The 25542-nt window shown below is 40.2% G+C and overlaps 1 protein-coding gene across 4 annotated transcripts; it reads right to left on the bottom strand.

Annotated features, from left to right (window-relative positions):
- Positions 1 to 24914, bottom strand: LOC139818001 (LHFPL tetraspan subfamily member 6 protein). 4 transcript variants are annotated; one of them, XM_071786386.1, is made up of 6 exons: positions 23284 to 24905; positions 19105 to 19223; positions 14489 to 14664; positions 13659 to 13757; positions 11647 to 11794; positions 1 to 2127 (listed from the first exon to the last, which is right to left on the bottom strand). In XM_071786386.1, exons 1-5 carry the CDS (start codon positions 23371 to 23373, stop codon positions 11655 to 11657), a joined length of 624 nt encoding a protein of 207 aa, XP_071642487.1. In that variant the 5' UTR covers positions 23374 to 24905; the 3' UTR covers positions 1 to 2127; positions 11647 to 11654. The 4 variants fall into 4 exon arrangements, with proteins under 4 accessions (XP_071642487.1, XP_071642490.1, XP_071642489.1 ...); XM_071786389.1 differs by lacking the exon at positions 11647 to 11794 and having other exon boundaries at positions 23284 to 24902; XM_071786388.1 differs by lacking the exon at positions 1 to 2127 and having other exon boundaries at positions 6452 to 11794; positions 13659 to 13754; positions 23284 to 24914.
- Between the last annotated feature and the right edge of the window lie 628 nt (positions 24915 to 25542).

Consider the following 25542-nt stretch of genomic DNA (forward strand, 5'->3'; position numbering starts at 1 on the left):
TTGTTTTAAAGTATTTTTGGCAAAGTGTTTAGAATGTTCTAAAATACATCGAAATAAATTAACTTTTTTTTGCATATCGCAATACCCGATTTAAATGTATAATGTCAATTATTAAAATATATCATACAAATCCTTCTTTTTAGTTCAAGGATTAATAACTGTAAAACATGTAGACTAAATTATTACGCGTATTAATACAGAGCAATGAAAGTGGGAATTTTCAGACTATCTATATTATAAAATGTGAGTGGTGACGTGCACAAAATTTAATTCCGACATATAGTGTAAGAAAAGGGTTCACATAATAATTGTTCTGACATTATAATTCAATATGGCTGCAGCGAGGAGAAACGAGAGCTTTAAATGATTACAATATTTCCCACGGCTGGGAGAGTACATGCAAGTAAGAAAGAAAAGCGTGGCGAAAGCCGAGGCCATAAAATTCGAAAGCGATCTAGTTTCTTAGGTCTTACCTTCCTTTAAAGTAATTCGATACGCGCACCGCGATTTCTCGCGGTTTTCCGTTGCAGACTACGAGGATTTTGTGCCACATAGGTGCGAGCGAGAAAAGTCTGAAGAGAAGGAATCTTCGACATCGTAGGGCGAGGGAGTGCAGCGACAAGTGCTACTTCGCACGTAGATTCCAGTTTCCAATCCCCTTTTAGCAATGCGGTATCTCGGCTCGCGAGCGCGTCGGACTGCCTTATTCCGCTTTGCATTATCAGGACTTTGCGCTCCGACGCGGCGAGTCTGATGCTTTGCATTACTTCACGAAAGCATGCTTTTGCGCTTGCCTTCTAAATGGAGTTTATCGAGCGCTCGAGCCGAATAGGAAACGCTGAAAAAGTTGACCCGCGTGCTGAGACGTTTAGAATGCAATCATGTCCGTAACGAATCTGATTTATTAAAACGTGAATCGTATCTTCTTCAAATTTGTCTTCTTAATTTTATCTCCAGCTGCAAACGTCGGTTTCTTTTCTCACGCACCAGCGTAATCCATCGATGCGAAAATCGTTATCTTTTTCCGAGCAAAAGAAATTTGAAGAAAGAAATTTGAAGAAGAACAGGAAATTGGAGATTGAGTAAAGTTTCATCGAAACGCCATTCATCAAGCCATAAATCAATTTGACACGGAACATTACGACGATCTAATAACGCACTATTCACGAATGACAGTTTTCCGTTGTTAATTACAATTTGCTCAAGAAGCGCGCAGCTATCACTAAATGGCACACCGGCTAATTCTGCCGTATGTTCTCTGCGATTGTTCTAACGAGCAAACTCTAATAAGCGTTAGCGTTCTTGCCGAGGAGTTCTCAACACGAGAACCGTCAGGAGATCTTGCCGTAGTCACGGATTACCTTACCTCCGACTCCTAACGCCGCCGGTTTACAACCGCGAGAAGTCTTCTTATTACGCGCACCAACTTTCGTGAGTGGCTCGGCTTTCTTCCAAATTAGAAATCAGATCGTACGTATACTTGGCATCATGAACGTCTTAGCGCTCGAATTTGCATCAATTTTGAACGTACTTGAAGGGAATTATCTAGATATAGTATTTAGATGATACATCGTGACTATTGTTCGTGGAAACAAGTACGTGCTCCGTACCTATCATTAACATATTTTATTGGATTCTTCAAAATTACAAGATATCATAAATTATTGACACTATTGTTCTCGTGAGATTATATCGACTTTCGCTGTACGTTTACACTAATTTACCAACTTAAACGCTATCTTATCCTTAACATTTTTATTTTTACAAAATGCACATTTGCCTACCATCGCACATTCATATTCCTGTCCTGTTTTCTTCATTCACTTATACGCACGTTGAATTTTTATTACATATTATTACAGTTTAATTATACAATTTTTCGCGCTGTTTTCTCCATACATATGGGACAAGTCCAGTCCAATTATTTTGTACGTCCATGATCTCACCGAAAGTGGAGGCCACGATGAGACCTTCGGAACTCATTGTCAGAAGCCACCGATACTTTGCACGAAGTGGGATACTCGTATTTTACCCACGATAACCTGATGCGCGCGTATCAAGTTTCACCACATAGCTTTGGGGATCCGTTGATCAAGCATTTACCCTTTTACCTCGTTCTTTCACAGCCTGAAAAATAAAGATAATTACTAATCTTAATATGGCTTTGTAATTGATGCAATTTGCACAATGCATAAATCCATTATATTTAATTAAAATTCATAATTAGCACAGTAAATATTAAATTTAATTTAATTTAAATAACAAATTACTTTTTTATTAATTACACAATTAATACTTATTGCTTATTGTTCAATTTTATCGATAGTTGAATGTAAAGTTGTCAAACTGTGTTAGACATTACTTCGATATTGCTGGTTTCTTTAAATAAATCAATTATGATGCATCAATTTTGAATATGTCCAGAATTAATGCAATATCATATAATTATTAAGGCGTTCATGAAGATACATAGCGCGTGTGAAAGAACAGTTTTAACTATCTTACAATTAGTCACCTTAATCACCTTTTGGGCTCTCTATTTTCTCGTGGATTAGTTTCACGTAAGTTGAGAGTTTTGAGCTAAATTTGATCCTACTATCGAGAGCTTCCAAGGGGTTTTATTACATCTCTTCTCGCTATAAGCGCATTCGACGTGGAAATTACTCCTCATTATCCGCACTTTTATTATCGTCGTTCTACGTCCTCGTAAAACGTTTCGTTAAACGATTACTTCGTCCCACTCGAGCGGGGTGCATTTAGAAAGTGCATGAGAGACAACGCGATTTTTTCTCGCGCGTTTTATCCACGTTCCTTTACTTTAACACCGCAATGTCACTCTCACCGCCGTAAACGTTTATTCTTACCCGATTCGTGAGTCCCTTTGTATCAAATATTATCGAGCTAATGAGGTAGAAGTGCGCTTTTCTCTCCCCACGATCGGTATTGATCCAATTCATTCATCGGCGTGTAACGCAGCCTCCTCCGTCCTCGCTTATCTCGTCATCTGTTTTTATCGTGTCGCTGATTCGCCGCGTTACCGCATTCCTCTCTCCTCTCAACCTCTTTGCCCCAATGTCATTATCCTCCTCCACCTCCTCTCTTCTCTGTTACACTAGTCCGCTTATAGGAAACTACTTCGTGCCACGTAAGAGCATTTGCCCTCGAAAGCGATCTTTCCCATAAATCCTCTCTCATCTTATCCATCCTGTTCGAGGGAAGATGATGCAAGCGGTGAAGACTATATAAGTCCGCAATTAGGTCCCTATGCATGCAATAATTGGACGATTGGTCTAAAGACTAAAAAGTCTAAAGACACATACTGCGGCAGAACGGATGCGAGTTAATGATAAGTGTTAAAATAGTTGAAACAATAGAATAAACATTTAATTCTAAACCAAATAAAAGCGAAAAAGTGAACTTGAAGTTTCTTGAAAATATGATAAAATTATAATCATACGGTTACGTAATTAATTTGACGGGAAAGAGAGGGCAGGAAAATCAACGATAAATTGGTTTTAGTTTATTTATTTTCTTTTTATTATAAAATATATTAATATACGTAACATTTACAGATGAATGCATATAATGGTATGTACACAATTATCGTTTACACAAGGAAACGGTCATGGATGACAAGTACGAGAGAGGACCAGTTCTGTAATAATATATTTTATATTGTAAATTACATACTGCAGACTCACAAAGTTTCGCAGTTAGTTACGAAAATGAAAACTTTCAGATAACCTCGTTAATTGTGTGTCGGATTGCATATCAAACATCATTTATTTACTTTTACGTTGAATGCATATGTACGTACAGGCTTTTTTCAACCAAGCTCTAACTAAACATACGCTCGTCACGCTTCTTTGCTTTTCACGCATATGTACACGCACAAACACACAGAAACATACACACGCGCAACTCACAGACTTTTGAAATATTTTATACACGTACAGTCCGTTCGCTTCGATTTAATCAATGAGATCCAATTGATGTATTTTTTTCTAAACGAATAAACTTGGTGCGTTTGATGTTGTGACGTATTATAAAAATTACACGCAAATTTTATTTGTCAAAATCAAAATTATAAAGTTTCTAACATCAAGGATATACTGAGAGCCAATAAATCCTAGAGTTTTCTCATGCTCCTTCTCTCCTCTCCAGGAAAAGCATTATGCATTCTGAAAGCTCCAACGAATAGATTCCATTCTTCTCGTTCTAAAGGAAGAAAAACTGTAGTTGAAGGAAATAAAACGTCACGGGCTTGATATTAATGCGTACTTAATAATTGTATCATGAAATGCATCTTTTTAAATGAATGTCGTCAACCTGAAGATCCTCTTTTGACATATCCGCTTAACATACTGCTATTACGTTCCAGCAACTAGTACACGCGCATTTAATATACATTAAGGAAACGACTATACCTTAGCCATTATGATGCTGGAACGTATTGATTGTGACGATACGACAGGAGCCCACGATGTGAAGCACGTTATACACAAAATAACAATGGACTTGTATAGAATTAATATGTGTCATGGAATATTGGAACAAAGATATACACGTTTGATACACGAACATTACGTATTTCATTATTGCATTATATTAAACTTAAAGTAAACATGATGTTTATTATTTTAAATGGAAAATTTGTATCACATTCATATACGCACATTTAATCCCTTTGTTCGCAAAACTCTTAGCTAATCGGGCGTACACGATGATATCGATATCACATGTTATTATTTTGTGTAACGTGCTACTCCGTGAATATCGTAAAACACTTTAACGATAACACTACTACGATGCTTGTCTACTAACATACGTTTTTGTACAAAATGATAGATGGTAACAGCGATGGGTCTCCTCGAGAATTCGTATTTACATCCGCATTTTTATGATGTACCGTTTGGCAGTAGCGTGGTCCTTAATTCATCCTTAATTCAAATTCCGATACGAAGTCGCAATGGATGGTAATACGTCGATATAATTAGTATTCGGTACACCGATTCTGTAGAGAGTGAGAGAGTATGGTCGAGAATGAAAAATGTACATACAACGACATTTGGGAAGCACGATAGATTACGCTGTCATAATTTGCATAACCGTCGATTTCATGTACACGTCGTCCGGATATATCGATCGTTACTGAGCAGATTTAGTAGACAGAGGAAAACAGAGAAAAATGACCCTTGAGAAATCTTATCCTCGTTCTCGGATATTCTCTTCTTATTCAATAGCTCCCCGACGCGTCCAATATTTCATATTTTTCAGCGCTTTCGAGCTGTCGAAATTATTACGGCTATAATATAACACCGCGAGACTGACAATTGCCTTCCTGGACGCCACGAGAAAAATGAATAAACGATTAAGGACGGTGCGAATAAGTACGAATCGATTAATCGACGCCTTATTGCCAACAATGATAATCGTTTTACGGAGCCGCCGGCAATTCGACAGGATTAATCACAATCTCGCGCTGATCACTCAACGCCCGGGAAATACCGTCAAACAGTAACCCTCATTATTGGATCGCGCATCGAAAGTGTCAAATTAACGGGAAAGCTTTACGCTGTTCGATCACAGGCAGAAGGTAATCAAAGGGCCCGTTGCTCTTCACAAAGATGAATTAGCATGTCTCTTTCGGTCTTGCAGTCAAACAGTTCGAGTTGCGACCATTCTACGGATCACTGATGGTATAATTGAAGAATAGAAATCGGACAGCAATCAGCATGGTAACGTATGATTGGCAAATACTGTGCGTGGCATTGTAGAATAATCTACAATGATAAAAACATATTTTTATAAGTACTCAATCGCACATTATAGGTAATGTGAACAATCTCCGAATCTAACCCTTTTCTTCCACATTTCAGAATAACACAACTTAATCAATATAATGTTGCTACGTTATTTTTACAACTTTAACTTTTTCTCAAAGCCTAATAAGTTCTGAGAAATTTGAAGTAAAATAAAATTGAATATATATGCAATCTCTGCCACTTTTTTCTTTTAGAGATGTCAGTTTTGTCCTGGTAAATTCTATTCGCGTTTTTTGATAGCGTATAAATTTTGGAGATCCGGAAATTCTTGTCTTTCCATTTAATCTTTTGTCATACATTTAGTATATATATATATATATATATATATATATATATATATATATTCAGTTTTGTTATACTGATTTTATGTATTTTTCATCATGTAGTGAGCAGAGAAAATAGACCGAATTTTCTTGGTAGAATGCCAAAAGTAATAGGATACGAGTGTAGAATCGATTAAAATAGAAACGGATACGCAAAATAAAATAAATATATATAAATAGTTTCTTATACTTTTACAGATGTTGCTTCAAGCATTTTTAAATTCTGCATTTTTAATGTATATAAATACATTGCATTTATTTTAACAAACTAATGCTGCATCAGTTTATATAAGCTTTCTTAAAAAAAAAAAAGTAACCGATACTATAACTTGACAGTCTTTTTATCTTTCGATTCGATTTACAACGATAGAAGACTTTTTCTAACGAACAATTGCACGAAAAGAATCGCAGAAAATCGTAATCGTCACGATAAAGGACGTCTCGATTGTTCCGACAAACCGTTCTAAACTGTTGTTTCGCGACCACGAGGCTCATAACGGAAACTTTGAGAACAATGGAGACATCGAAATCGTTCAAGTTAGCAAAGTTTCTTTTCCACGGTAGAAATTGACATTTCTCGGTATATTGTCGTGCGAATTACGTGTAATTGCATTCATCAGGTTTTAACTTTCTCTTTATTTCTTCCTAGCTTCCCAGCTTTCTCTCTTCTTTTTACGTGATTATATTTTATATTAAAATATAATCTGTTATTTTACTGAAGATAAACTTTATTGGAAAATTGATACGACGGTCTCGTTACCATGCCTATGTACGATGCATGCAGTTGCAAATAAAATTATGCCGCTGTGTCAGTGTATCTATTTATCTCACTGCATCATTCTGCAGCTTTTGATATCTCATCAAAAATATTTTTACTTCAGTATTTTAACACAACACGGATTATTATTATTATTATTATTATTATTATTATTATTATTATTATTATTATGCATAAACATTATTTATAACCATATTTGTCTTTAATGTAATGTTATATTGTAATATATATATATATATATATATATATATATTATAAAGGAAAAATTGTCGCTATATGTAGCGAACGACACAAGATACATATGAGGCGCAAATAGCGATGTTTCTAACTTTTTTTTCTAAAATATTGTAAAAAAAAATTATGTTCAGAGAACAGTTATATACAATTATATATTTAAATTTATCGTCTTTTTAATTTTTGTTTAAATCTTAAAATTAAGAAAGAGGATATTTAAAATATTATCTAAAATAATTCTTATATCTCTTATCGTTTCGCGTCAGTATTTACTTGGAATGACGATCGATTGTGCTTCAAAGAGGTCTTTCAATCCCTTAATGTGCGATTGAGCATTTATAAAAAAAAATGTCTCTTATTGTTATGTACATTGTCAATATATGATACCTAAAAGCTCATCAAAATTGGACGGAAGAAAATAATTGGATATACGTGTATACATTTCCTCGTTAGATCTGGTTATCGTTCGTGTTTTCGCAAAAACGAACAAATATATATTAAGCGTATAAAGTTCGTTAATACCTTAAGTGAAACTTAGACTATCGTTCTTACTTCTTGCCTCAAGAGCTCAAGAAACCGAATTATAGAGGGTGGAAATAGTCGCGGCGAAATTAAGATTAAGCAGAAGAGCGGAGAGAGAATAAACTGGCACAGGAATTTGCTCGCGGTCCTTATGGCCTCCCTAAGGACAGTCAAGCAAGTAACTGGTTGCAGAAACGGTACGTTTATGGAGACAGCGAAATGGTTCTGCTCGGCCGCACGATAAGTGCTCGTGGAGTCGAGCGAGCGAAAACACATAAGGACTACGAAGAGAGAGAGGATAACAACGGTTGGCTCTCACCGAAACATTCCTCGTGTTCCTGAACCGTTCTCCTTGCCACGACCCGCCGTATCTCTCTCTCGCTGGTGAACCGATAGCTCAATTAGTCACGAGAACGAACTCGCTTTTCCGGCTATCTCTTTTCCCCACCTTCGACGGTTGGTGGTGTCGGCCGGTCGCGAGAGAAATGGCCGGGGCGAGTCCTTAGGTTTAGGAAGGAAGGGCGGAAGTCGATAAGAGGCAAAGTGGAATCGGGGAAGCGGCGTTGTGGAAGCGCGTAAGCGAAAGATGGAAGAGGGAAGGATCGGCGTCGGGCGTGGAGAGGCAGGACGAGACGAGCGAGGAAAAAGAAACGGAACGAATGAGGGACGGGATGTTGGAGAATGCGCACGCGAACGAGAGAGGTTTTACCGCGAAAGTTTCTCGAGGGAACGAACAGAACGTCCGCTCTACGAGCGCGAGCAAACCAACCCATCGATCGATAGATCCGGAACCGGCGGCTCGTTTCCTTCACCTTCCTTTTTTTTTCTCTTTCTCTTCTGGTAAGTCCCGCTCGGGGGACTGTGCTTCTCGGTGGAAGCCTAAAGTTGCAAGCTCGAAAGAAGAACATGGTGTAGTGGCTCTAGTAGTACTGTGAGTGAATCACGAGTTAACGAGTGAATCGAGTTAGAGGTTTGAGATGCGGAAGTTGCTGAAAGTCTTATTGGAAAATGAGAATACGACGCATGTTGTTGAGTGCTAGAAGGAAAGTTTTAAAGAAGTCTAATTAAATCAGTTCTCAATTATACGTATACAATTAAAAGGGTTGTCGTTGATATGCGTCGTTGATTGTGTGCTATATGATATTTAAACTGGCAGTTTCTATTTTGAGAGAGCATCTTCGAATCAGCAGGACGTGTTCATCGGAATTCGTAGATTTCGGTGACGCTACCTGAGCGCGCGCATTGACAAACACTAAATCCAGATTGAAGTACGCGGAGCAGATAACGTAAAAAGCTTTCAGTAGTTTCATGACACCTTCGCTATGGCGTATCACGCAATTCGCGATCGGGAAAGCTACGTCGATCCGCGCGGCATGACTTCGTTTCGCGTCAATAACGGGTAACCGAGGTATTTTCGGGATTCCCGACGATTTCCATGGTCAGAGAATATTTCGAACGCACTAACGGAGTGAAAGAGAGCAAGAGAGAGAGAGAAAGAGAGAGAACAGTAACCATATCACCGCGGGTTCTTTTATTCACGATGAAACGATTTTTATCAGACGCGCGACAGTGGAGGAACCACGGCGAGTCCGTTTATTTCATGCGTCACAATAGGAGCGCACGTGTGTGCGTGTGCAGCCCGAAAAAAAGCTCCGATTAATCCGATGCAAGAAGTAAGCGGTGCGTGGAGAACCCGCGCGAGCGGAGCGTGCTCCGGCGTGTTTGTTCAGCTTGGATTTTTATCCGGCCAATAGCGGTGCCTTCACCGAATAACGCGCGGCCATCGTTTGTGCGCGCCGTTCCGTCAGCACGTGAAATTCAACCGCGCCCGCAATTGCGAATTTCACCGGAGCTAACCCATACACACCTTGCTTACATACGCGCTCCGAATATTACGTTTTTTATATCGCGCAGGTACCCAACCGCGGGCTATTTTTTTTATTTATATAGGAAGCTGTATAGAGTGGCTCGATATTCACGAGAACGCGTATCGCGACAGTGAGATTTTGCGGCCAAATTGTAACGCCTTTTTGCTTAACAAGAACTATACATTAATTCGCTCGTGAATTTTCGAATGACGGGAAATAAGAATAAAAACGACTTCTTGCGCGTCACCTCACCTTCGTAGACGTCGCGGTTTGCAATCATGGAAAGTTTAAACGAGAATATCAAATATTAAATGAAAAAATATTTCTCTTTATCCAACTGGCCAATCCGACTTTTTGATTCTTCCCTTTGAAAAAAAAAGGACGTAGTGAAAGGCCTGTGGACAGTTTGGATAGAGAAGCCGTGATACAAATAAACTACTACCCGCAGCTACCCCAGAACTCCGACCTTTTCTCTCTGATCCTTTTATCTTTTAATTACGCGGATTTCGCCACTCGCTTAAATTCTCCGCCCGCTTTTCCGACTTAAAGCCAATTTTCTTAACGCGATTCAATATGGACAACAATTTATCACTCGATAAAGTAGTGCCAACGAATCTCTTGCGTAATATAACAGTCTTGTATTAAATTATTAGAGAAAAGATATTTCGTAAGAGCAGGGAGAAAACTGGATACAAAGAATAACACCCCAGCAATAAAATCTGGAATCGTAGATCCAAATAAATTTTAAGAGAAACGCTAAACCGACACTCACGGTTGATCCAACGCATTACTCCCACGAAGGAAATAGCGTCTTGAGCGGAGAATTCGAGAGACGAGGATAAATAAAAGGAACGTGTAAATCTCTGGAGAGCCGAAACGTTCCGCGTGCCTTCGCGATCGATATATCCGAAAGAGTTTCGGACCGTGGGAAACACAGTGATTCCCAGTCCTCGAGAAGAGCGTGCAGCAGCAGCCCGTCCAAATACCGTGATCGTTACGGCGCATCTGAATGCGGATTCCCGATACGAGAGCGGAGGAGAGAGGAAAGGAGTGTCCGTCTCCCCGTCCGGCTCCTTTCCAGTCACCGTGTGTATTCGCCCGGCAAGCGAGCTTCCCGTGCGAATTGAAAGTGCTGAAAGTCCCGTCGAGGCGAATTGCCAATTGCTTCGTCGCTCCCAGCCAGAGGCTTACTGCGGCACGGAATTGGAAATACCGTGGCGCGGCTCTGTCGAACCGTCTAGCGTTTGCCGCGAGACAGGACTATAGGATTCACTCTAGCGTGTATATACATACGTACATATGCAGGTTGCTATATACAGAGACGCAGAATTTGCTTCGTGGAAAGGGTGGTAGGTACGCGTTAACCTGTCAAAAGTTTAATCCATCTCTCGAGATCCGCGGATCTCTTGTGATTCCGAAATCTCGCAGATCGTTCCTAGAGAAATATCAATTGTATTGGTCAAGAGATTATGGAGAGTGCCTTAAACTTCACGAATCTTGTTGTTTCGTCGAAGATAGCATTCTCTGGAGAAACAAAGTTTGTGTCTGCTCAGTTTAGACCGCTACAGATCATTCGATGAACCAAAGATTAATATCCTTTTGAGCTGTCAACTCGTATCTACCTACCCCATTAATTTCACTTCAATCATTAATCGTTTCATCTGTCGAATACTATGAGATCGCGGTACTCATTTATAAAATACGTCTCGCCGATCCGTATTGTGAGTTAACGTCAACATTAACGGATCTATTCGTGTACGCAGAAGGTGCGTTCCACGCGTTAAACCTTCGTGAAACGTGCGAAAAAATTCGTGCTCGCGCCCGGCTTAAAAAATACACCTATACACATGCACGCGCGATGAGAATGCGAATCATGCATGCGCGCCGTAAGCCGTAACGCGCGCGAGATTCCGCAACGCGCGGAATTCGTGTTCGTCCGCGCGACGACACATACACGTATGTCTGGCTTCGAAGGATCGCGCGTACTCACGTACGCACGGCGCGTGCACGCAACAGGCGCGCGTGATCAACAGACCGTGACGATGGAGAGCGTGGTCGTCTTCGGCGAGGCATAGGCATGTATCGACTGGGAGTACCTCGACTGTCAAATGCGCAGGGGATCCGTGTGCGAGTTCGCGCCGTCGGGCTTGTGTCGCGCCGCGCAGAAGCTCAGGCCGAAGCACAGCATCAGCAACGCCACCGAGCCGACCAGCAAGTGACTCGACCAGGACACCGAGCACTTCCCTGAAACAGATGGCATCCGTCCGTCATCGACTCGACTCGATGATCTCCCTTAGCGAAACCTCGACGGCGATCCGTAGCTACCCAAGAGAATCCCCCCGGGGAATAGCTCGGTCGGCCTAATCGTCGTACCGAGGTTGAATATAATCCCCGCTTGTAATGACTTAATCTGCACACCGAGCTAAACTAATAAATCGAGATGGACGGATTTGTCCTACGACACGGAATAAAGAGGATAATTGATAGCTGCTTTTTAAGAAATTGCAATTAGGTAAAGAATTGCATCTTAACGACGCAACAGCTGGGTAAAAAATATCACTGCAATATTATTACAATTACTTTTAAATATTATGTAATTCATTTTGTTAGTTTTAGATAATAATTAATCTTGTTGCTACTATAAATAACTAATTTTTGCGATAGAAGTAAGCAGAGAGAGAAAGAGAGAGTAGCGTTCTATTATAATAATTGACATTCTATTTAAACCGGATGATAATATTATAAATGAGCGTAATAATATGTAATTGATATTATTATTGACGTAAATGGAACATACCTAAAACGTACCAGATCTAATTTAGCGCTAAAATAATAGAGATGTTAATTGCGATTGTGCGGTAATTGGGAATATACGGTAGCGTTCGGTTCGAATAACTTTAGGTAATAAGAGCCATGTAGTGATTCGACGAGCACTCGCGCTTCCATCAGAATTTATGAATAAGTTTAATTTTCAATCCACAGGAGGTATCGCTTAACTTAACGGTACCCTCTCGAAATACATGCAATTCGGCCATCGCTCTGACGTTGGTTTTGACGTCGGTTTGACCCACCGACCCGGTCTATTCCTGTGGCACTCACCTGGGATTGCTTGTCACCTGTGCGCCGAATAGCACGGATTATGCGTTTCGGCTGGGTATTCGATAACCCCTTAAAATCCTATCAAAAAACGAACGCATACAACTGCGACCGCGTACAAAACGTCCCGAAATTTCCGCAGTTAATTTTATCGACGGTTTCTTTCGCAAAATCGCCTTTTCGCGTAACTCAGAAAAATGTCGAGATATTTTGATAGAATTATACAAAAAAAAATCAGATTATTTTAACGCTTCGATTTCTATTCGATGCAGCAGCTAGACGAATATTTTTGTCGGGTTTTATCGCGCAGTTAAACCGGATGTTGATTTACCGGAGATGATCTGCGTGCGAGATACAACGTATGCATCCGTAGCCACGGCAAATCAATAACGGATCATCCGGGAATTGAAAGGCAAATCAACGGATCGCCAATGTCGAATCGCATCGTTACGTGCCGCGCTGGGAAATTGCGGCAAATCAGAACCTACATCCGGAGGTTAGCGAGACGTGAATTTGTGCGTCCCGCGAAGTTACAAGAGCCATAAGTCTCGACTAGTTTATGTAAATAAAGTCTCGAGGATCGGCTGTAGATCGTTGAGTGCTCGATAAAACGCTCCGGGAACTCACTTGCGAAAATGCGGAAAGTTCCATTACCGATTCTAGTCCATCGTCGTCATCGTTGTCGTTGCCGTCATGGTAGTTAGGTCTTAAGAGTAATCACGTATACAGACACACGTCCGCAAATTTCGCCGTGCCGCATCGAAACGGCAATTTCTCGCTGAAGACGTCGTTAAACTAGGAAACGAGCAACTAAGGCGCAACTCTCGTCGCGCGCGCGCACGTGCGAGCGCGTTAATTAGTTATCAAATTAAATCGATAACTCGCGCGCCGCATTCCGCCGGAATTAAGTTCCGGCACCATTCCACTCGGCTCGCATCCCGCATCCCGCGGTACCGTCTGCATCGCGTTCCCGCAGACTCGAAAATGATGTTTGAAGGACGAGAGTACTCACCGAGATTGTAAACGTTGGCCCCTTTCCCACAGGATTCGCGTACCTCCCGATTATCCCAGCCTATCGGATACATGACTAGACCGCCGCATATCATCGCTGCTGTAACAAGCAAATGAAAATGGCCTATCAATTTTTAACTACACGCGCTTGAATTTCAGCTGCTATTAAAAACCATCCGCGTCGGCCAATCTGATCTGTTCATTCTTCTGTAGAAGTGATAATATTGTTAGGAGATAATAGGCTCTCTTTCCCTTGAAAATATTATAAACATGAAGAACATGAAGAACATTTTTTTAGCCAAAAAAAGCACTGTTCATTTTGTGATTTTAACATTGGGTTTTGCTTTTCTCCTGAGAAATCAGTATTACCACATTCTCGACTTCATTCCGTATCGATCATGTCGCACAGAGTTCTATGACTCTATCATTTTTCGAAAACGACCCTTGAATGTAGAAAAGGAGCAAATCGAGAATAACGAACTTGGAGCGCGTAAATGGAATACGTCAATAGTAGAAGAAGAATGACGTTGCCATGATATCTATTTTATTTGGGGACAGTTCATTATTTCGCTGCAAAATGCCAATCTTTCGCAGTTCCGTTGAGTTGGCGTCAATTTGACGAGCGAACGGCTTGCCTTTTTAAAGGTGCATTATTTTTTCTCTCTCATGCTCAATAAAAATAAGGGTTCAAAGCCAATTTTATCTTATTCAACGATAGGCGGAAAATATTTCTCTTCCCTAAATAATAACGGCACATTTGATGATAATGACATGTTGATGTAGGTATCGCTAAATTATGAATTGCAAAAAATATACTCATAATATACTCACCAGCGAACAATTGTAAGGAGCCTAGAATTCTCGTGTGTTTCGGCGTCCTGAGAATATGCGGGAGGAATGACGACGCTGCTGCTAGAAGCGTTAGAGCGCCGATCACTGCGATCGCGACGCCGATTCCCATTGTGACTGTGCTCGCCTGCCACCAGGCACTCGGTATGTCCCAAAAACTACAACGAAAGTTGCAGTTTATGATGGAAAATTCTCTCAATAAATAAATTAATTAATTAGGAAAAAATTAATTAAAAATCTCGTCGTTTGAAAAAGAACATAATTTTATGTGTGAGAGAATGTCCATAACATAGATTTATCAAAATTTTTGAATATTTCTCGCGATATTTTATTATATTTCCTAGTATATTCAACATTATGTTGCAATTACAACAAAAGGATTCACATCGAATAGTTATTGGGGCAAATATAACATTTTATTTATTAGTTGTAATAGGACGATTCGAGTAACATTGAAGCTCCAATCGGCGTACAACGTATTCATCGCGAATTTGATGAAATAAACTTTATTCATTATTTACATATTTGTCTTTGTACATTAATCAATAACAACGTGTGCAGTTTATACGACAAAATTAGCGCGGATTTATCGAGCCAGTGCCTCAAGCAAAACGGAGCAAATATATTTTCATGTAATTATATCCTGATGCAATAATATTACGGGAACTAACTCAAACGTAAAATCATTTGGCTAATGCATTTCGATGTACGATTAAAATTTTCACGGAGAAATTAAACAAAGTTAAGCTGAATTATATTATTGTTTACAGAATTTTCTGGTATTTTGAACAGGAATTAGTAATTTAATGGCATCGTGAAATTTGTAACACAATTTCTCAGCTGATATCTTTGTGTCAGAATCGTGACTTGAATCTCTTACACACCGAAAAAATATTCTATAATTCACCGATGGAATATATAAAGTAAACAATTACGTTGACAATTACGCAAACGTACTTTGCGTTTCATAGAAATTCAAAAAAATATAACGTTGAATATATTCCAAATAAAGAATCGGCTCTGAAATTGCCGATGCCGAAAAGCGAAAGGGTGATGCGGCAGGATATGGAAACGAACGGAACGTAACTATGCAGAATATTTTTCGTTCTATGCAAATATTATTCGCGAGAGATATCGTCGCGTAAAATATCGTATTATCTGTTTTTAGCTTCCCGAAGTTTTGATCCGTTAATCACAACCAAACGCAATATTTTTTGCGGCGTGCAGTCTAACGTAAAATATTGTATATTGTTCGCTCTTTTGTTGCGTAAAAAAAAATGGATTATCAATCGAATTAAGCGAGCACTGCGAAGTTAAAAATGCCCCTCGTTTCTCATACATTTTCGTAGCTATTCCCTCGACCTACTATTTATTTCGGGGGTGCTAACTCGTACAGCCTTTCTGTGTCAGTTGATTTTAAATAAATCCAATTCTCAAAATATTTTTAACTCACATGTATTGAAATGGCGTTGCAATAAGTGGAACAGCAAAGAATATCCCCAGTATTAGTAATAATAATATATATGATACCTATCTTTGAACAATTTAAGAAATTATTTTATAAAGCTCGCCGCCAAACGAATTGTCGATAAATTACTGAATTGACTCCACGCCGAAAGGTAACGTTTATGGAACTATCGAATCATCTCGATTTGCAGAGACCGGCTATTAGCACTTATCGTGCCTGCACCGCTTGCATTAGGGGGAGGAAGAGAAGGGAGAGAAACACATTTCGCGTGCATACGATTATGCTATCGGGCGCGTTTGGTCAATCGGGGAATTGCTTGTAATACAACCGACACTTTCGAAAATCAGATATTGAAACAGTTGTAATGCGGACTGACAATGAGTGAATCTACATTGGGTGCTTTCCAGTTAACGACACAAGTCGACACAAGCGTAACTCTATCTTTGTTATTCACTAGATGTTGGAAAAAGACAGAATGACGCTTGTATCGACTTGAGTCGCTAAATGAAAAGCACCCATTTGTGATGCTGCGGATGAAAAAAAAATGACTTAATACGAAGTGTATCTTGCAACGTTAAAAACGTCGATATCAAACTCTGCAAAAAAGTCTGTCGTTAAGATTAAATTTTCTTTAAAAGTCTGCCGGCATTGCTATATCTTCTAATCGACAAGGGATGAAATCCAACGAGTGGATGAAACTTTATTCGGTCACGAATGCATTGCAGATGAAAAAGGAATGAGAACGTAGGGCGGCTTCGTCGGATAGTACCCACACCGTCCGACCTACATACATACGAATTTGCGGAAATTAAATTAGAGATGCATATTTTTATATCTTTTTCCGTAGCGAGATATCGTTGGAAAAAGTATAAGCGGAATTAAATCTGGCGAATGACTCATTATCAGCGCTCGTGTTTGCCACACGGTATTCTCTCAGTGGGAAGTACGCTTTTTTACAGAGAAACCTTCCACAGATATTAAGACAATGCTATAATCTCATCTTTAGTTACATTGTGATAATAGTTATATACTTTAATTAACGTGATGTTAACGTCAAAATCCTCTCGCTTTAAAACTGACTCGAGAGTATATATAAAGCGCATTATAAAATAAAGTTCTGTCCGTTGACGAACGTTTTGAAAAATACATAATAGTGATGTACGCACGTCAACTTTATTTTCTGTCTTTTCCGCTATTGTATACGTATACTCTCGTGAAGTAAGAACAATCTCCATACAATTCCGTACCGCTGTTGACATCATCAATACATATGTAGCTAAATCGATCATATTGTCTGTCTACAACTCATATGGGGCGCAAAATTGCAATTCTCTTTTCACGAATAATAGCGAACAGATAAAACTCATCGATTCAGGCAACATTAAATTAAACTTGAGATGAATTACTATTTCCGCGGCCATCTGCGAAACGAAACATATTGCGGACGGATCCAAAAGTGATGCACGAGTGCGGAGTGTTAGATCGATTAACGAATTCCGGGGATGACGATAAAAAAGGATAGGAAATTTCCATAATTTGTCACGGGTCGTTGCGTCACTTTTGCCACATACGCGCAAACCTTGCGCGTATTTTCGATCACGAATCCTGGAATAAATCCCAATTTCTGTTTTCAACACTTTCACCGATCCTACGAAGCAAATACGGGGATTCGATCGTTCAGTTGCAGATAGTACTCGCTAAAAAACATATGATACATAAATACCTTCATATTTTGCGCTGGAAATGCAAACAAATCCGATTAATCACGCGTGTGCACGCGTTTTATCGTGATTATTGTTACGTTCATTATTATGATTATTATCGGTACCACAACGCAAATAAATGTATACCGATTAGTTTCCTATATTGATATTAATAATATTAAAATTATTAATATTATGGAAATATGTTTTCATGCATACTTAATGCACGAAAATTTATTTTAATGCAAGCTTAATGCAAGTTACGTGTAACTTATATATATTTTTAATTACAAAATGTAGTTTATAATTCTTGTTTATCGTTTTTGTTACAAAGACTGAAAATATCTGGTTTTAACTCAATTATTTTTGCACATTTTAGAAGCTCAAGAGGATTGATCGTGAATTAATTCCTGTATTAAAAGGCAAAAGTGGTTCGTTTATTTTAGGTAAAACAAACAAGAAATAATTATTTTCTTTTTGGAGTGAACTTATGATTTGCTATGTAATTCTGAGTTCTGTGCACAAAAAGGAAAAAAGACCGCCTCGTTTCTTTTGCTTTCCCCCTGCTCTTTATAATTCCCTTTGTTAATAATAGTCTTTCAGTTTCAATGCCGCGGGGCGACCGCGATTTTTACGACCGCGCACGCGGCAGAACGTAGTTCACGAAGAAAGTTTTTATAGCGCGGTGTGGCTGCTCCGTTTTCCCGCGCGATCACGACATCCGTGCGAGGTATTCCGCGGGAAATTATTCCACGGGCCACTTGAGTTCGGCTTAAATTATTCAGATTCGCATTCCGAACTAACCCGTCCGGATCGTCGAAACTACAAATTTTATCCCATCGCATGCGGGCCACAAATGCGTGCAAATCTTTTTTTGCCACGCGCGCGGCATGCTTTGTATAATTCAAATTCCACGTAAATTTACGATAAATGTTCATTACTAGTAAGCGTTTATAATCCTCTTTTATGTTAATTAGACTGTACGACGTCATATGTACTAATTATAAATTAATAAGTAACATATATAAAACATTTTTTTTTAAACATATATATAAACATATAATAGAATATAAATTTTACTCCGTATCGTTGTCAGAGGCAGCGAACATATGACTTTAATTTGATAATATAACGATTCGTTTATTTCATACGCTGCACAATCTTTCTCGTGTGAATTATATTTTTTTACATTACAGGAGATCTCGTTAAAACGAGATAATTAAAGTCGCGTTTAACGAAAGGCATCCGGCATTCGTTGACGAAATCGTTATCATTTTAGTCGATCGCGGCGCAGAATGACTCACGAGAACGACTCGAGCAGATTCGCGAACAACTGTTCTTCGCCTCCTCCTGCTCCTTGGAGAATCGTAATCGTAGCTACGTGCTTGTGCTTTGATATAGGAATATAGCGATGCGAGAATACGTACCTGGAGTACCTCGCGCACTCGTAAACTATCTCGGGCGTGGCGTTGGGCGCCCTGATTCGCGGATAGTTGCAACGCCGAAAGGAACTGAAGTACGCGTCCGCCTTCCCCAGCAGTCGTCCCTGAAATACACAAGGCCGCAGAAATACGGCAATTACGCTACTGCGTCTTAGCGACAGGCTTTATATAATAAAACTATACAGAGCATCGCGCGAAGCTCGCTAACTTTGAAATCTAGAGAGCTTAAAATTAAACGGCCTGATAAAAAGTCGATTAAAATGCAATAGAGCTCATAAATATTAAAGAAATTTGCAAATTTAATTTCATCCCTCTAATGTAATTTTCCTGAATTGTTTGTAGAATGGAAGGTAATTGCAGGAATAAGATGAAGAATATTTGAATAAGTGTAAGGTAGAAACGTTGACGTCAATTTGACGTCATTTGAATGCTGCTGATTCGTGACACGAAGATCCTAGCTTCGCGCGAACATGCAACAGCAAGAGACTTGTGCATTCTATTCATTTATATGCGAAGGCGATGGTACAGCAAGGGAAATTTTCTCCTCTTTCCAACAGATTTTACACGGCGCCAAAGAAACGGAAAATGTCTCGCCGTTCTGTTTGAATGCTTTTGATTGCTTCTCTTAATACGGAAAAAATATAGCGCGACCGTCTGGCGGAGGAGGTGGTCGTAATAAGCTCGCTTGTCGTTTGCCAAATGCCGTTTCCTTCGAGCACATTTCTCTTTTCGCGTTTGTTTCCATTAATAAACTGTAATAAAAGTCCCCGACTAAACATAAAATTGCATGATTTTATAAATAAGTTCTTATTTTTTTAAAGAGCTTTTCATTCCGTGTTTATAAATAAATCTCTACGTTTTTTGAAATAAAAAATATATGTAATAAAATAAGTACCTCTATTTATAAAAAAGAATTAATTATCGCAATATATTTTTTATTGAAAACAATTTTTTTTTAAGTTTGTTTTTCTAATGTAATAACCAAATAAATTCAACCAAAAATTATAGCATTAAATAAAGAAACTGTGAAAAAGATCGCATTATACATGTATAAATACACACATAGAGAAATAATATATCACTTATAAAAAATTATATTATTTATGTAATATATGAAAAGTAAAGGGTGCGTTTATATAAAAATTTATTAATAATATACATATTTATTTTATACAAATTTGATGCCACAAAATGGAGCACTTAATTTGCACTTATAAACCTATACATATATAAATCTATAAAAAATGAAAGGAGATAAAAGTCATGTAGAGAAAATAATTAATTCTAAAGAGAAATCCCCCATCCGTTAATTAAACTGATGAAACGCTTTGGATAACAAGATTCCTTTTGTAACAAGGCTTCCCTTATAGCTCTAGAGTCTAGATTCCTCCGGTGATTCGCTATACCGCGAACCGATACGTCATTAATCCTAAACAGTACAAACGAGCTCTCAGAAACGAATCATATCCAATATCAACAGTAACGAGATCTCAGAGAAACAAACTGTAACTTATCTCACCATCCACGAACCGAAAGCCTTAAAAGGATTTATCAAAGTCGATTCATGTACGAAGTTAGCTGCCTAGAGAAAATGCAAAATAAATTCGAAGCGGAAGAAATTGCGATTTTCTGACCGTATAACACTGAAAAGCGGGACTCTATCTTTCGAGAAGCGGTTTCCGTTTGCAACGCGACGCGTAGAATATGAACAATTTGGCCGCAAGTGCGGACTCCGTTTGTAAACTACCTCGAATCTGCGACAACATCGGCCAGGCCAAGTAAAGGCAAGTAGTAGTCACACGAAGTACAAAGTTACCCTCTACTCGACGATATTCGCCTCATCAACTTCTCTCTACCAAGTTGCCGGTACCCAGAGCGTTCTTGTCTCATTCAAGAATCTTGTACGCGTAACGAACGTCTCGGTAAGTTTCAAGGACCGAAATTTTGCCTCGCGTCACAGCCAGAACTTTCGTTACGCTTGTTGACAATCCCGGACTGTAGTTAGAGTGAAATCATTCAATTGTGTGAATTACGGTACTCGACAACGTAAGCACGTCGTTATTTTATCACGTTATTACAATTATTACTACGATCTTTAACAAATATTTTTATTAACCTTTCTTTTTATTGATGTATTCTAGAAAGTTTTAGATTAATAAACAATATAATAACTTTGAATCCTCTATCATATTTGTTGGTACAATATATTGATATATAATCTTTTCTCTTTCGCGTATCTTTTATCACAAATATAAATTTTTCTTCAGTTTGCTTTCTTAACTTTGTCAAACTACCAATTACGTTACAATACGTAACGAATATCTGTATATTAAGACATTTACACCGTAGAACTAATGTTTCAGTTTCGCTCGTGGTTTAGAACGAAGAATCTGATTACTATCGCCGCTCTACAATCCATCTTGTCGGACGACTCGAGCTCGTTCGATTTCTCACGTTTTCTTTGCTCTCCTTTTACCTCTTATTTCTCTAGCTTCTCTGCTTTTCTTATTTCCAAGTTGCTCTTTTCTCACCACTCTCCGCTCTGTATTTCGCTTCTTTGTCGCAAACTCCGCCGCTATTCATCTCGTCCGATTTTACATCTTGCGCACGAACGGACGGATGCGAAAATAAAAACGTAAATAGCTAGTAACATTATCCACTGTATAATATTCAACGTGAATAATGTTGCAATTTTATCATAACGTTAAAGCTCGCGAATGCAAAGGTGCTTTAAAACGAATATCCGGAATATCCTTTAATCCGCGTTCTGACAAAGGCACGCTTGCATTCCCGGCTCTCAGCTAATTTATTGAAAGATACATCGATATACGTATAATTACATTTAATCGGATTACACTTAACTACACGGCAGGAATGAAAAATTAATAGGAACGGACATTGAAGAGCAGCCGCTGCGCCGTTCTCGTAGCTCGTAACTCGATCTTGGTACGTAAGTCTTGAAATTCGAGTTCGCGAGTTTTAACCGTCTAATTTCCCATTAAACGGCTCGAGAGAGTGATAAATAGATTACCGCTTGAATATTCGAACGAGTGTAAAAAGCACACGATGTAAGAAGCAACGTAAGACAAATATACAAATTCCGTTCTCTCATGAATTATAACTTCAACGTAGATGTGCTGCGTGCCATAATGCGCCAAATCGTTCATTAGTCAACAAACTGGACGCCTTATTAAAATCGCGAAATGTTCTCGGCATGTCGTTCAAAGCTCACAAAATTATTGACATCGGTACTTTAGTAGCCAAACACGCAAATTTCGTCGTTCCTATCGCAGTGCCTATTAAATCGCTTTACGATCGTGCCAGAGAAATTGTCGCAGTCGTCAAAATCGTCGATACCAGGCCCTCCAACGATAAGCGAGAACGACTTTCTTCATATCTCCGTGTCGTCATCGTCATGTTCGCGGAAAGGCAAAGTTCTCGTGTATATGTATATGTACGGCGATACGTTACACGAATGGAAGTCCTGAAAGTGCGCGAGCTACGATCGTTCGAAATTCCGAATGATCCTTCGACGATGTCGCAAAAATGCGAAAACCGATGTCGTTTAGTTTTACAGCGATGGAGCGAGAGAAGTGTAGCTACAGCGAACTAACACTCGATAAGCATAATTCTAAAAGTTGTCAGTCATGCCAGCTAAAAGTTATTGGTCATTCTGTGCTGGTTCGCCAGTTGTGCGATGCATATATATCGGGATATCAACCAGTATATCATCGCAGAACTAATTCAGTTGTGATCGGAAATAATGTTATTTTATCGTATCCGATTGGACGAGTTGCTTTCGTATTTATCGGTACGCTGCTTTATCGCCCCATTAATGTCGCACATTAACGACCATCAGAGCGTCGATGTTGCCGCGCGATAGAAAGAGAAAGCGATATTGATTTGATTATAATGGAGGTATATTTAGTGCTGGGGGTTCGCGCGAGAATCCAAGAAAAACAAAAACCCGAAGGACGGAACTCTCGTGTTTCGTTAATTATTCGCGGCTATCTCACAACTCCCTCAAGATTCTCTCGCGATTAACTGCTATAATCTTTAAAAATTGCTTCAACTCCAAGGAGTTGAAGAACTTTCGAAAGATAGATCCCAGCGTCTTCTCGTAGCGGCATAACGCAATTAAGGGCGCGTAATGCGATCGCTCACCTGTATCCAGTAAGGCAGGTAAAAACCGGAGCACGCCAGGATCGAGGCTACGGTGGACAGAGTAGCCCACAGCACGCACAGCACTGTCATCTCATCGGTTTAGAAGCGTCCGCCTCTCTCTCTCACGCACCGCAGTTCATTCTCCATTCGTGCATAACTGGGGACCGCCCTCCCCTAAGCGGTATCAGGATTACGAACTTCGGCGCATCCGCACAGGAGAGATCGGTATCTGTCTACGTGGACAGCCGATCCCGACAGCTGCTCTCGACAACGTTTTGACCCTTGTCGATGTTAAATCGCCCTCTCTTTACGTCATGGCTGGCAAAAGGCGCCGATCGATCGTGCGAGTGACATTTATTAGGGTATTGATGTTCCTGTCGCGGCTCGTTTGACACTCGCGGGACGTTAATTCCGAAATCGATCGACCTCTTCCTAATCACGGATCAGGACGTGCCTGGCGACGCGTTCTCTCTCGAGTCCGAGTATCCGAGTGTTTTAATCATTCCCTCTTAATCATCGGGTCTTCGTCGTCGTTTTCCGATGTAGCACCGCCGAGAGGCCGCACGCGAAGCCGTTAATTCAGCTTCCGCGAGGAATTACTCCGCTCGTAAAACGTGACCGAGGTGTCGCTCAGAATATCACTTCTCCGAAATGAGTCACACGGTTAATTCCGATTTCCCGCTCTGTGACATGCCTCGCGCCGCAATATTCATATTCGAGTGACGACGAAGCGAGGGCGCGATTTCTCGCTTACGCAGCGAGAAACCAATAAGAAAGTTATCCTTTCAAACGATCGCACAGTTCACCCACTACTCGAAGTTCCATGGTCGATCCACTCCCTTTCCACACCATAACTGCTATCCAGATTCAAGAAGTTCATTATTCCGCAAAACTTATTAACGCCGCTTGTTGATGATTCTCCTTCGACGGATGTCCCAAAGATCGCTCCTCGAAGTTACTATGCCATATCGATCGTTGAATCTGGCTAATCGTTCGAAATGCGGCGTTTATCGGAGAACGTCCGATAGAAGAAACCCGTGATGTACAAGTCGCATCCTTTGTTTTTCCTGAGTCGCGTTACTAATTTACCAAGAGTCCGTTTTCCATCGAGAATCCACTTGTGGACTTAAGTTCTTGCAGATATAGCACTTCGTTCCGCTGCCAGACGCTTCCTCCGCGGTTAATTATAGACCTGACCACCGTCGCGGCTTCGTTACCCACGCTGCGGTGTACGCTCTCCGCCGCTCCGCCGCGTTCCCGATAAGTGAAGCATTCATGTAATAAAATATTCGTATCATCCGAGATACGATTCATCCGCCTCAAAGCCGGGCGCCGCCACTCTCACGTCCGCGGCGGGCGCGAGAAATCTCGAGGAAATCACGAAGCGGAAAATTGATGTCCAGGTTGATCAGCGTTTTCGGTTGAAATTTTTAATTTCAGCTCGATGACACCCCTTTCTCGAACGAATGGAGACGAGACGACTGACGACGAGAAGAATATAGCGTGCGCGGATGTTAACCGACGTCGTCGTCCGTCGTCGCGTCGTCGTCGCGTACGGCGCCGCTTCGTGGCTGCGACTGAACGGTTCCGTTCTCCACTCGGAGCGTTCCTCCTCCTCTCATCTCGCCTCTCTCCTACCCATCCGCGCCTGTTCGTGCCGCTCCGCGCCGCGCCGCGACCGCACTGTGTGGGAGAACCGAGGACTGAGGGCGCCCAGCGACGCACCAGCATCCAGCATCCCGCTCTTGGACATCTGGCGAGCACACGTCGTGCACGCGTGGAGAACGGCGACACGAATCGCGGATACACGCGTTACACGACGCGACGGACGTGTGCGTGCGCAACGTAACACGTGTACGAATCATGCTGCTCCGTGGACCTCGTATGCTAATGGGAGATCAAATAATCGCAATACGTTCACCCCTTTTCCACCCCCATTACCACCCGTTAATCGTCGTTGTCCGAAATTTCCAACGGTGATAAGTTGAAACCCAAAGTAGGACATGGTTAGGAAATATATTATCTCATCGCCTGTTTTTTATACGTAGGTTCAAGCAGCAATTGGAAAATCTTTTTTCCCCTTTATCGATATTTTAACATTAATCTTTCTTGTATTTTTTTTTCTCTTTTTTCTATGTATACGGCACGATCGATACAATGACAAACGAACTCTAACGGGAGTCCCCGGTGTATCGGTTTAGGGATGAAGGGCTCGATGCTTCGGTTGTCATGGCTAGGCTAAAATAATTGAGGGCTTAT

The sequence above is a fragment of the Temnothorax longispinosus genome, chromosome 8, assembly GCF_030848805.1.
Source record: "Temnothorax longispinosus isolate EJ_2023e chromosome 8, Tlon_JGU_v1, whole genome shotgun sequence".
NCBI lineage: Eukaryota > Metazoa > Arthropoda > Insecta > Hymenoptera > Formicidae > Temnothorax > Temnothorax longispinosus.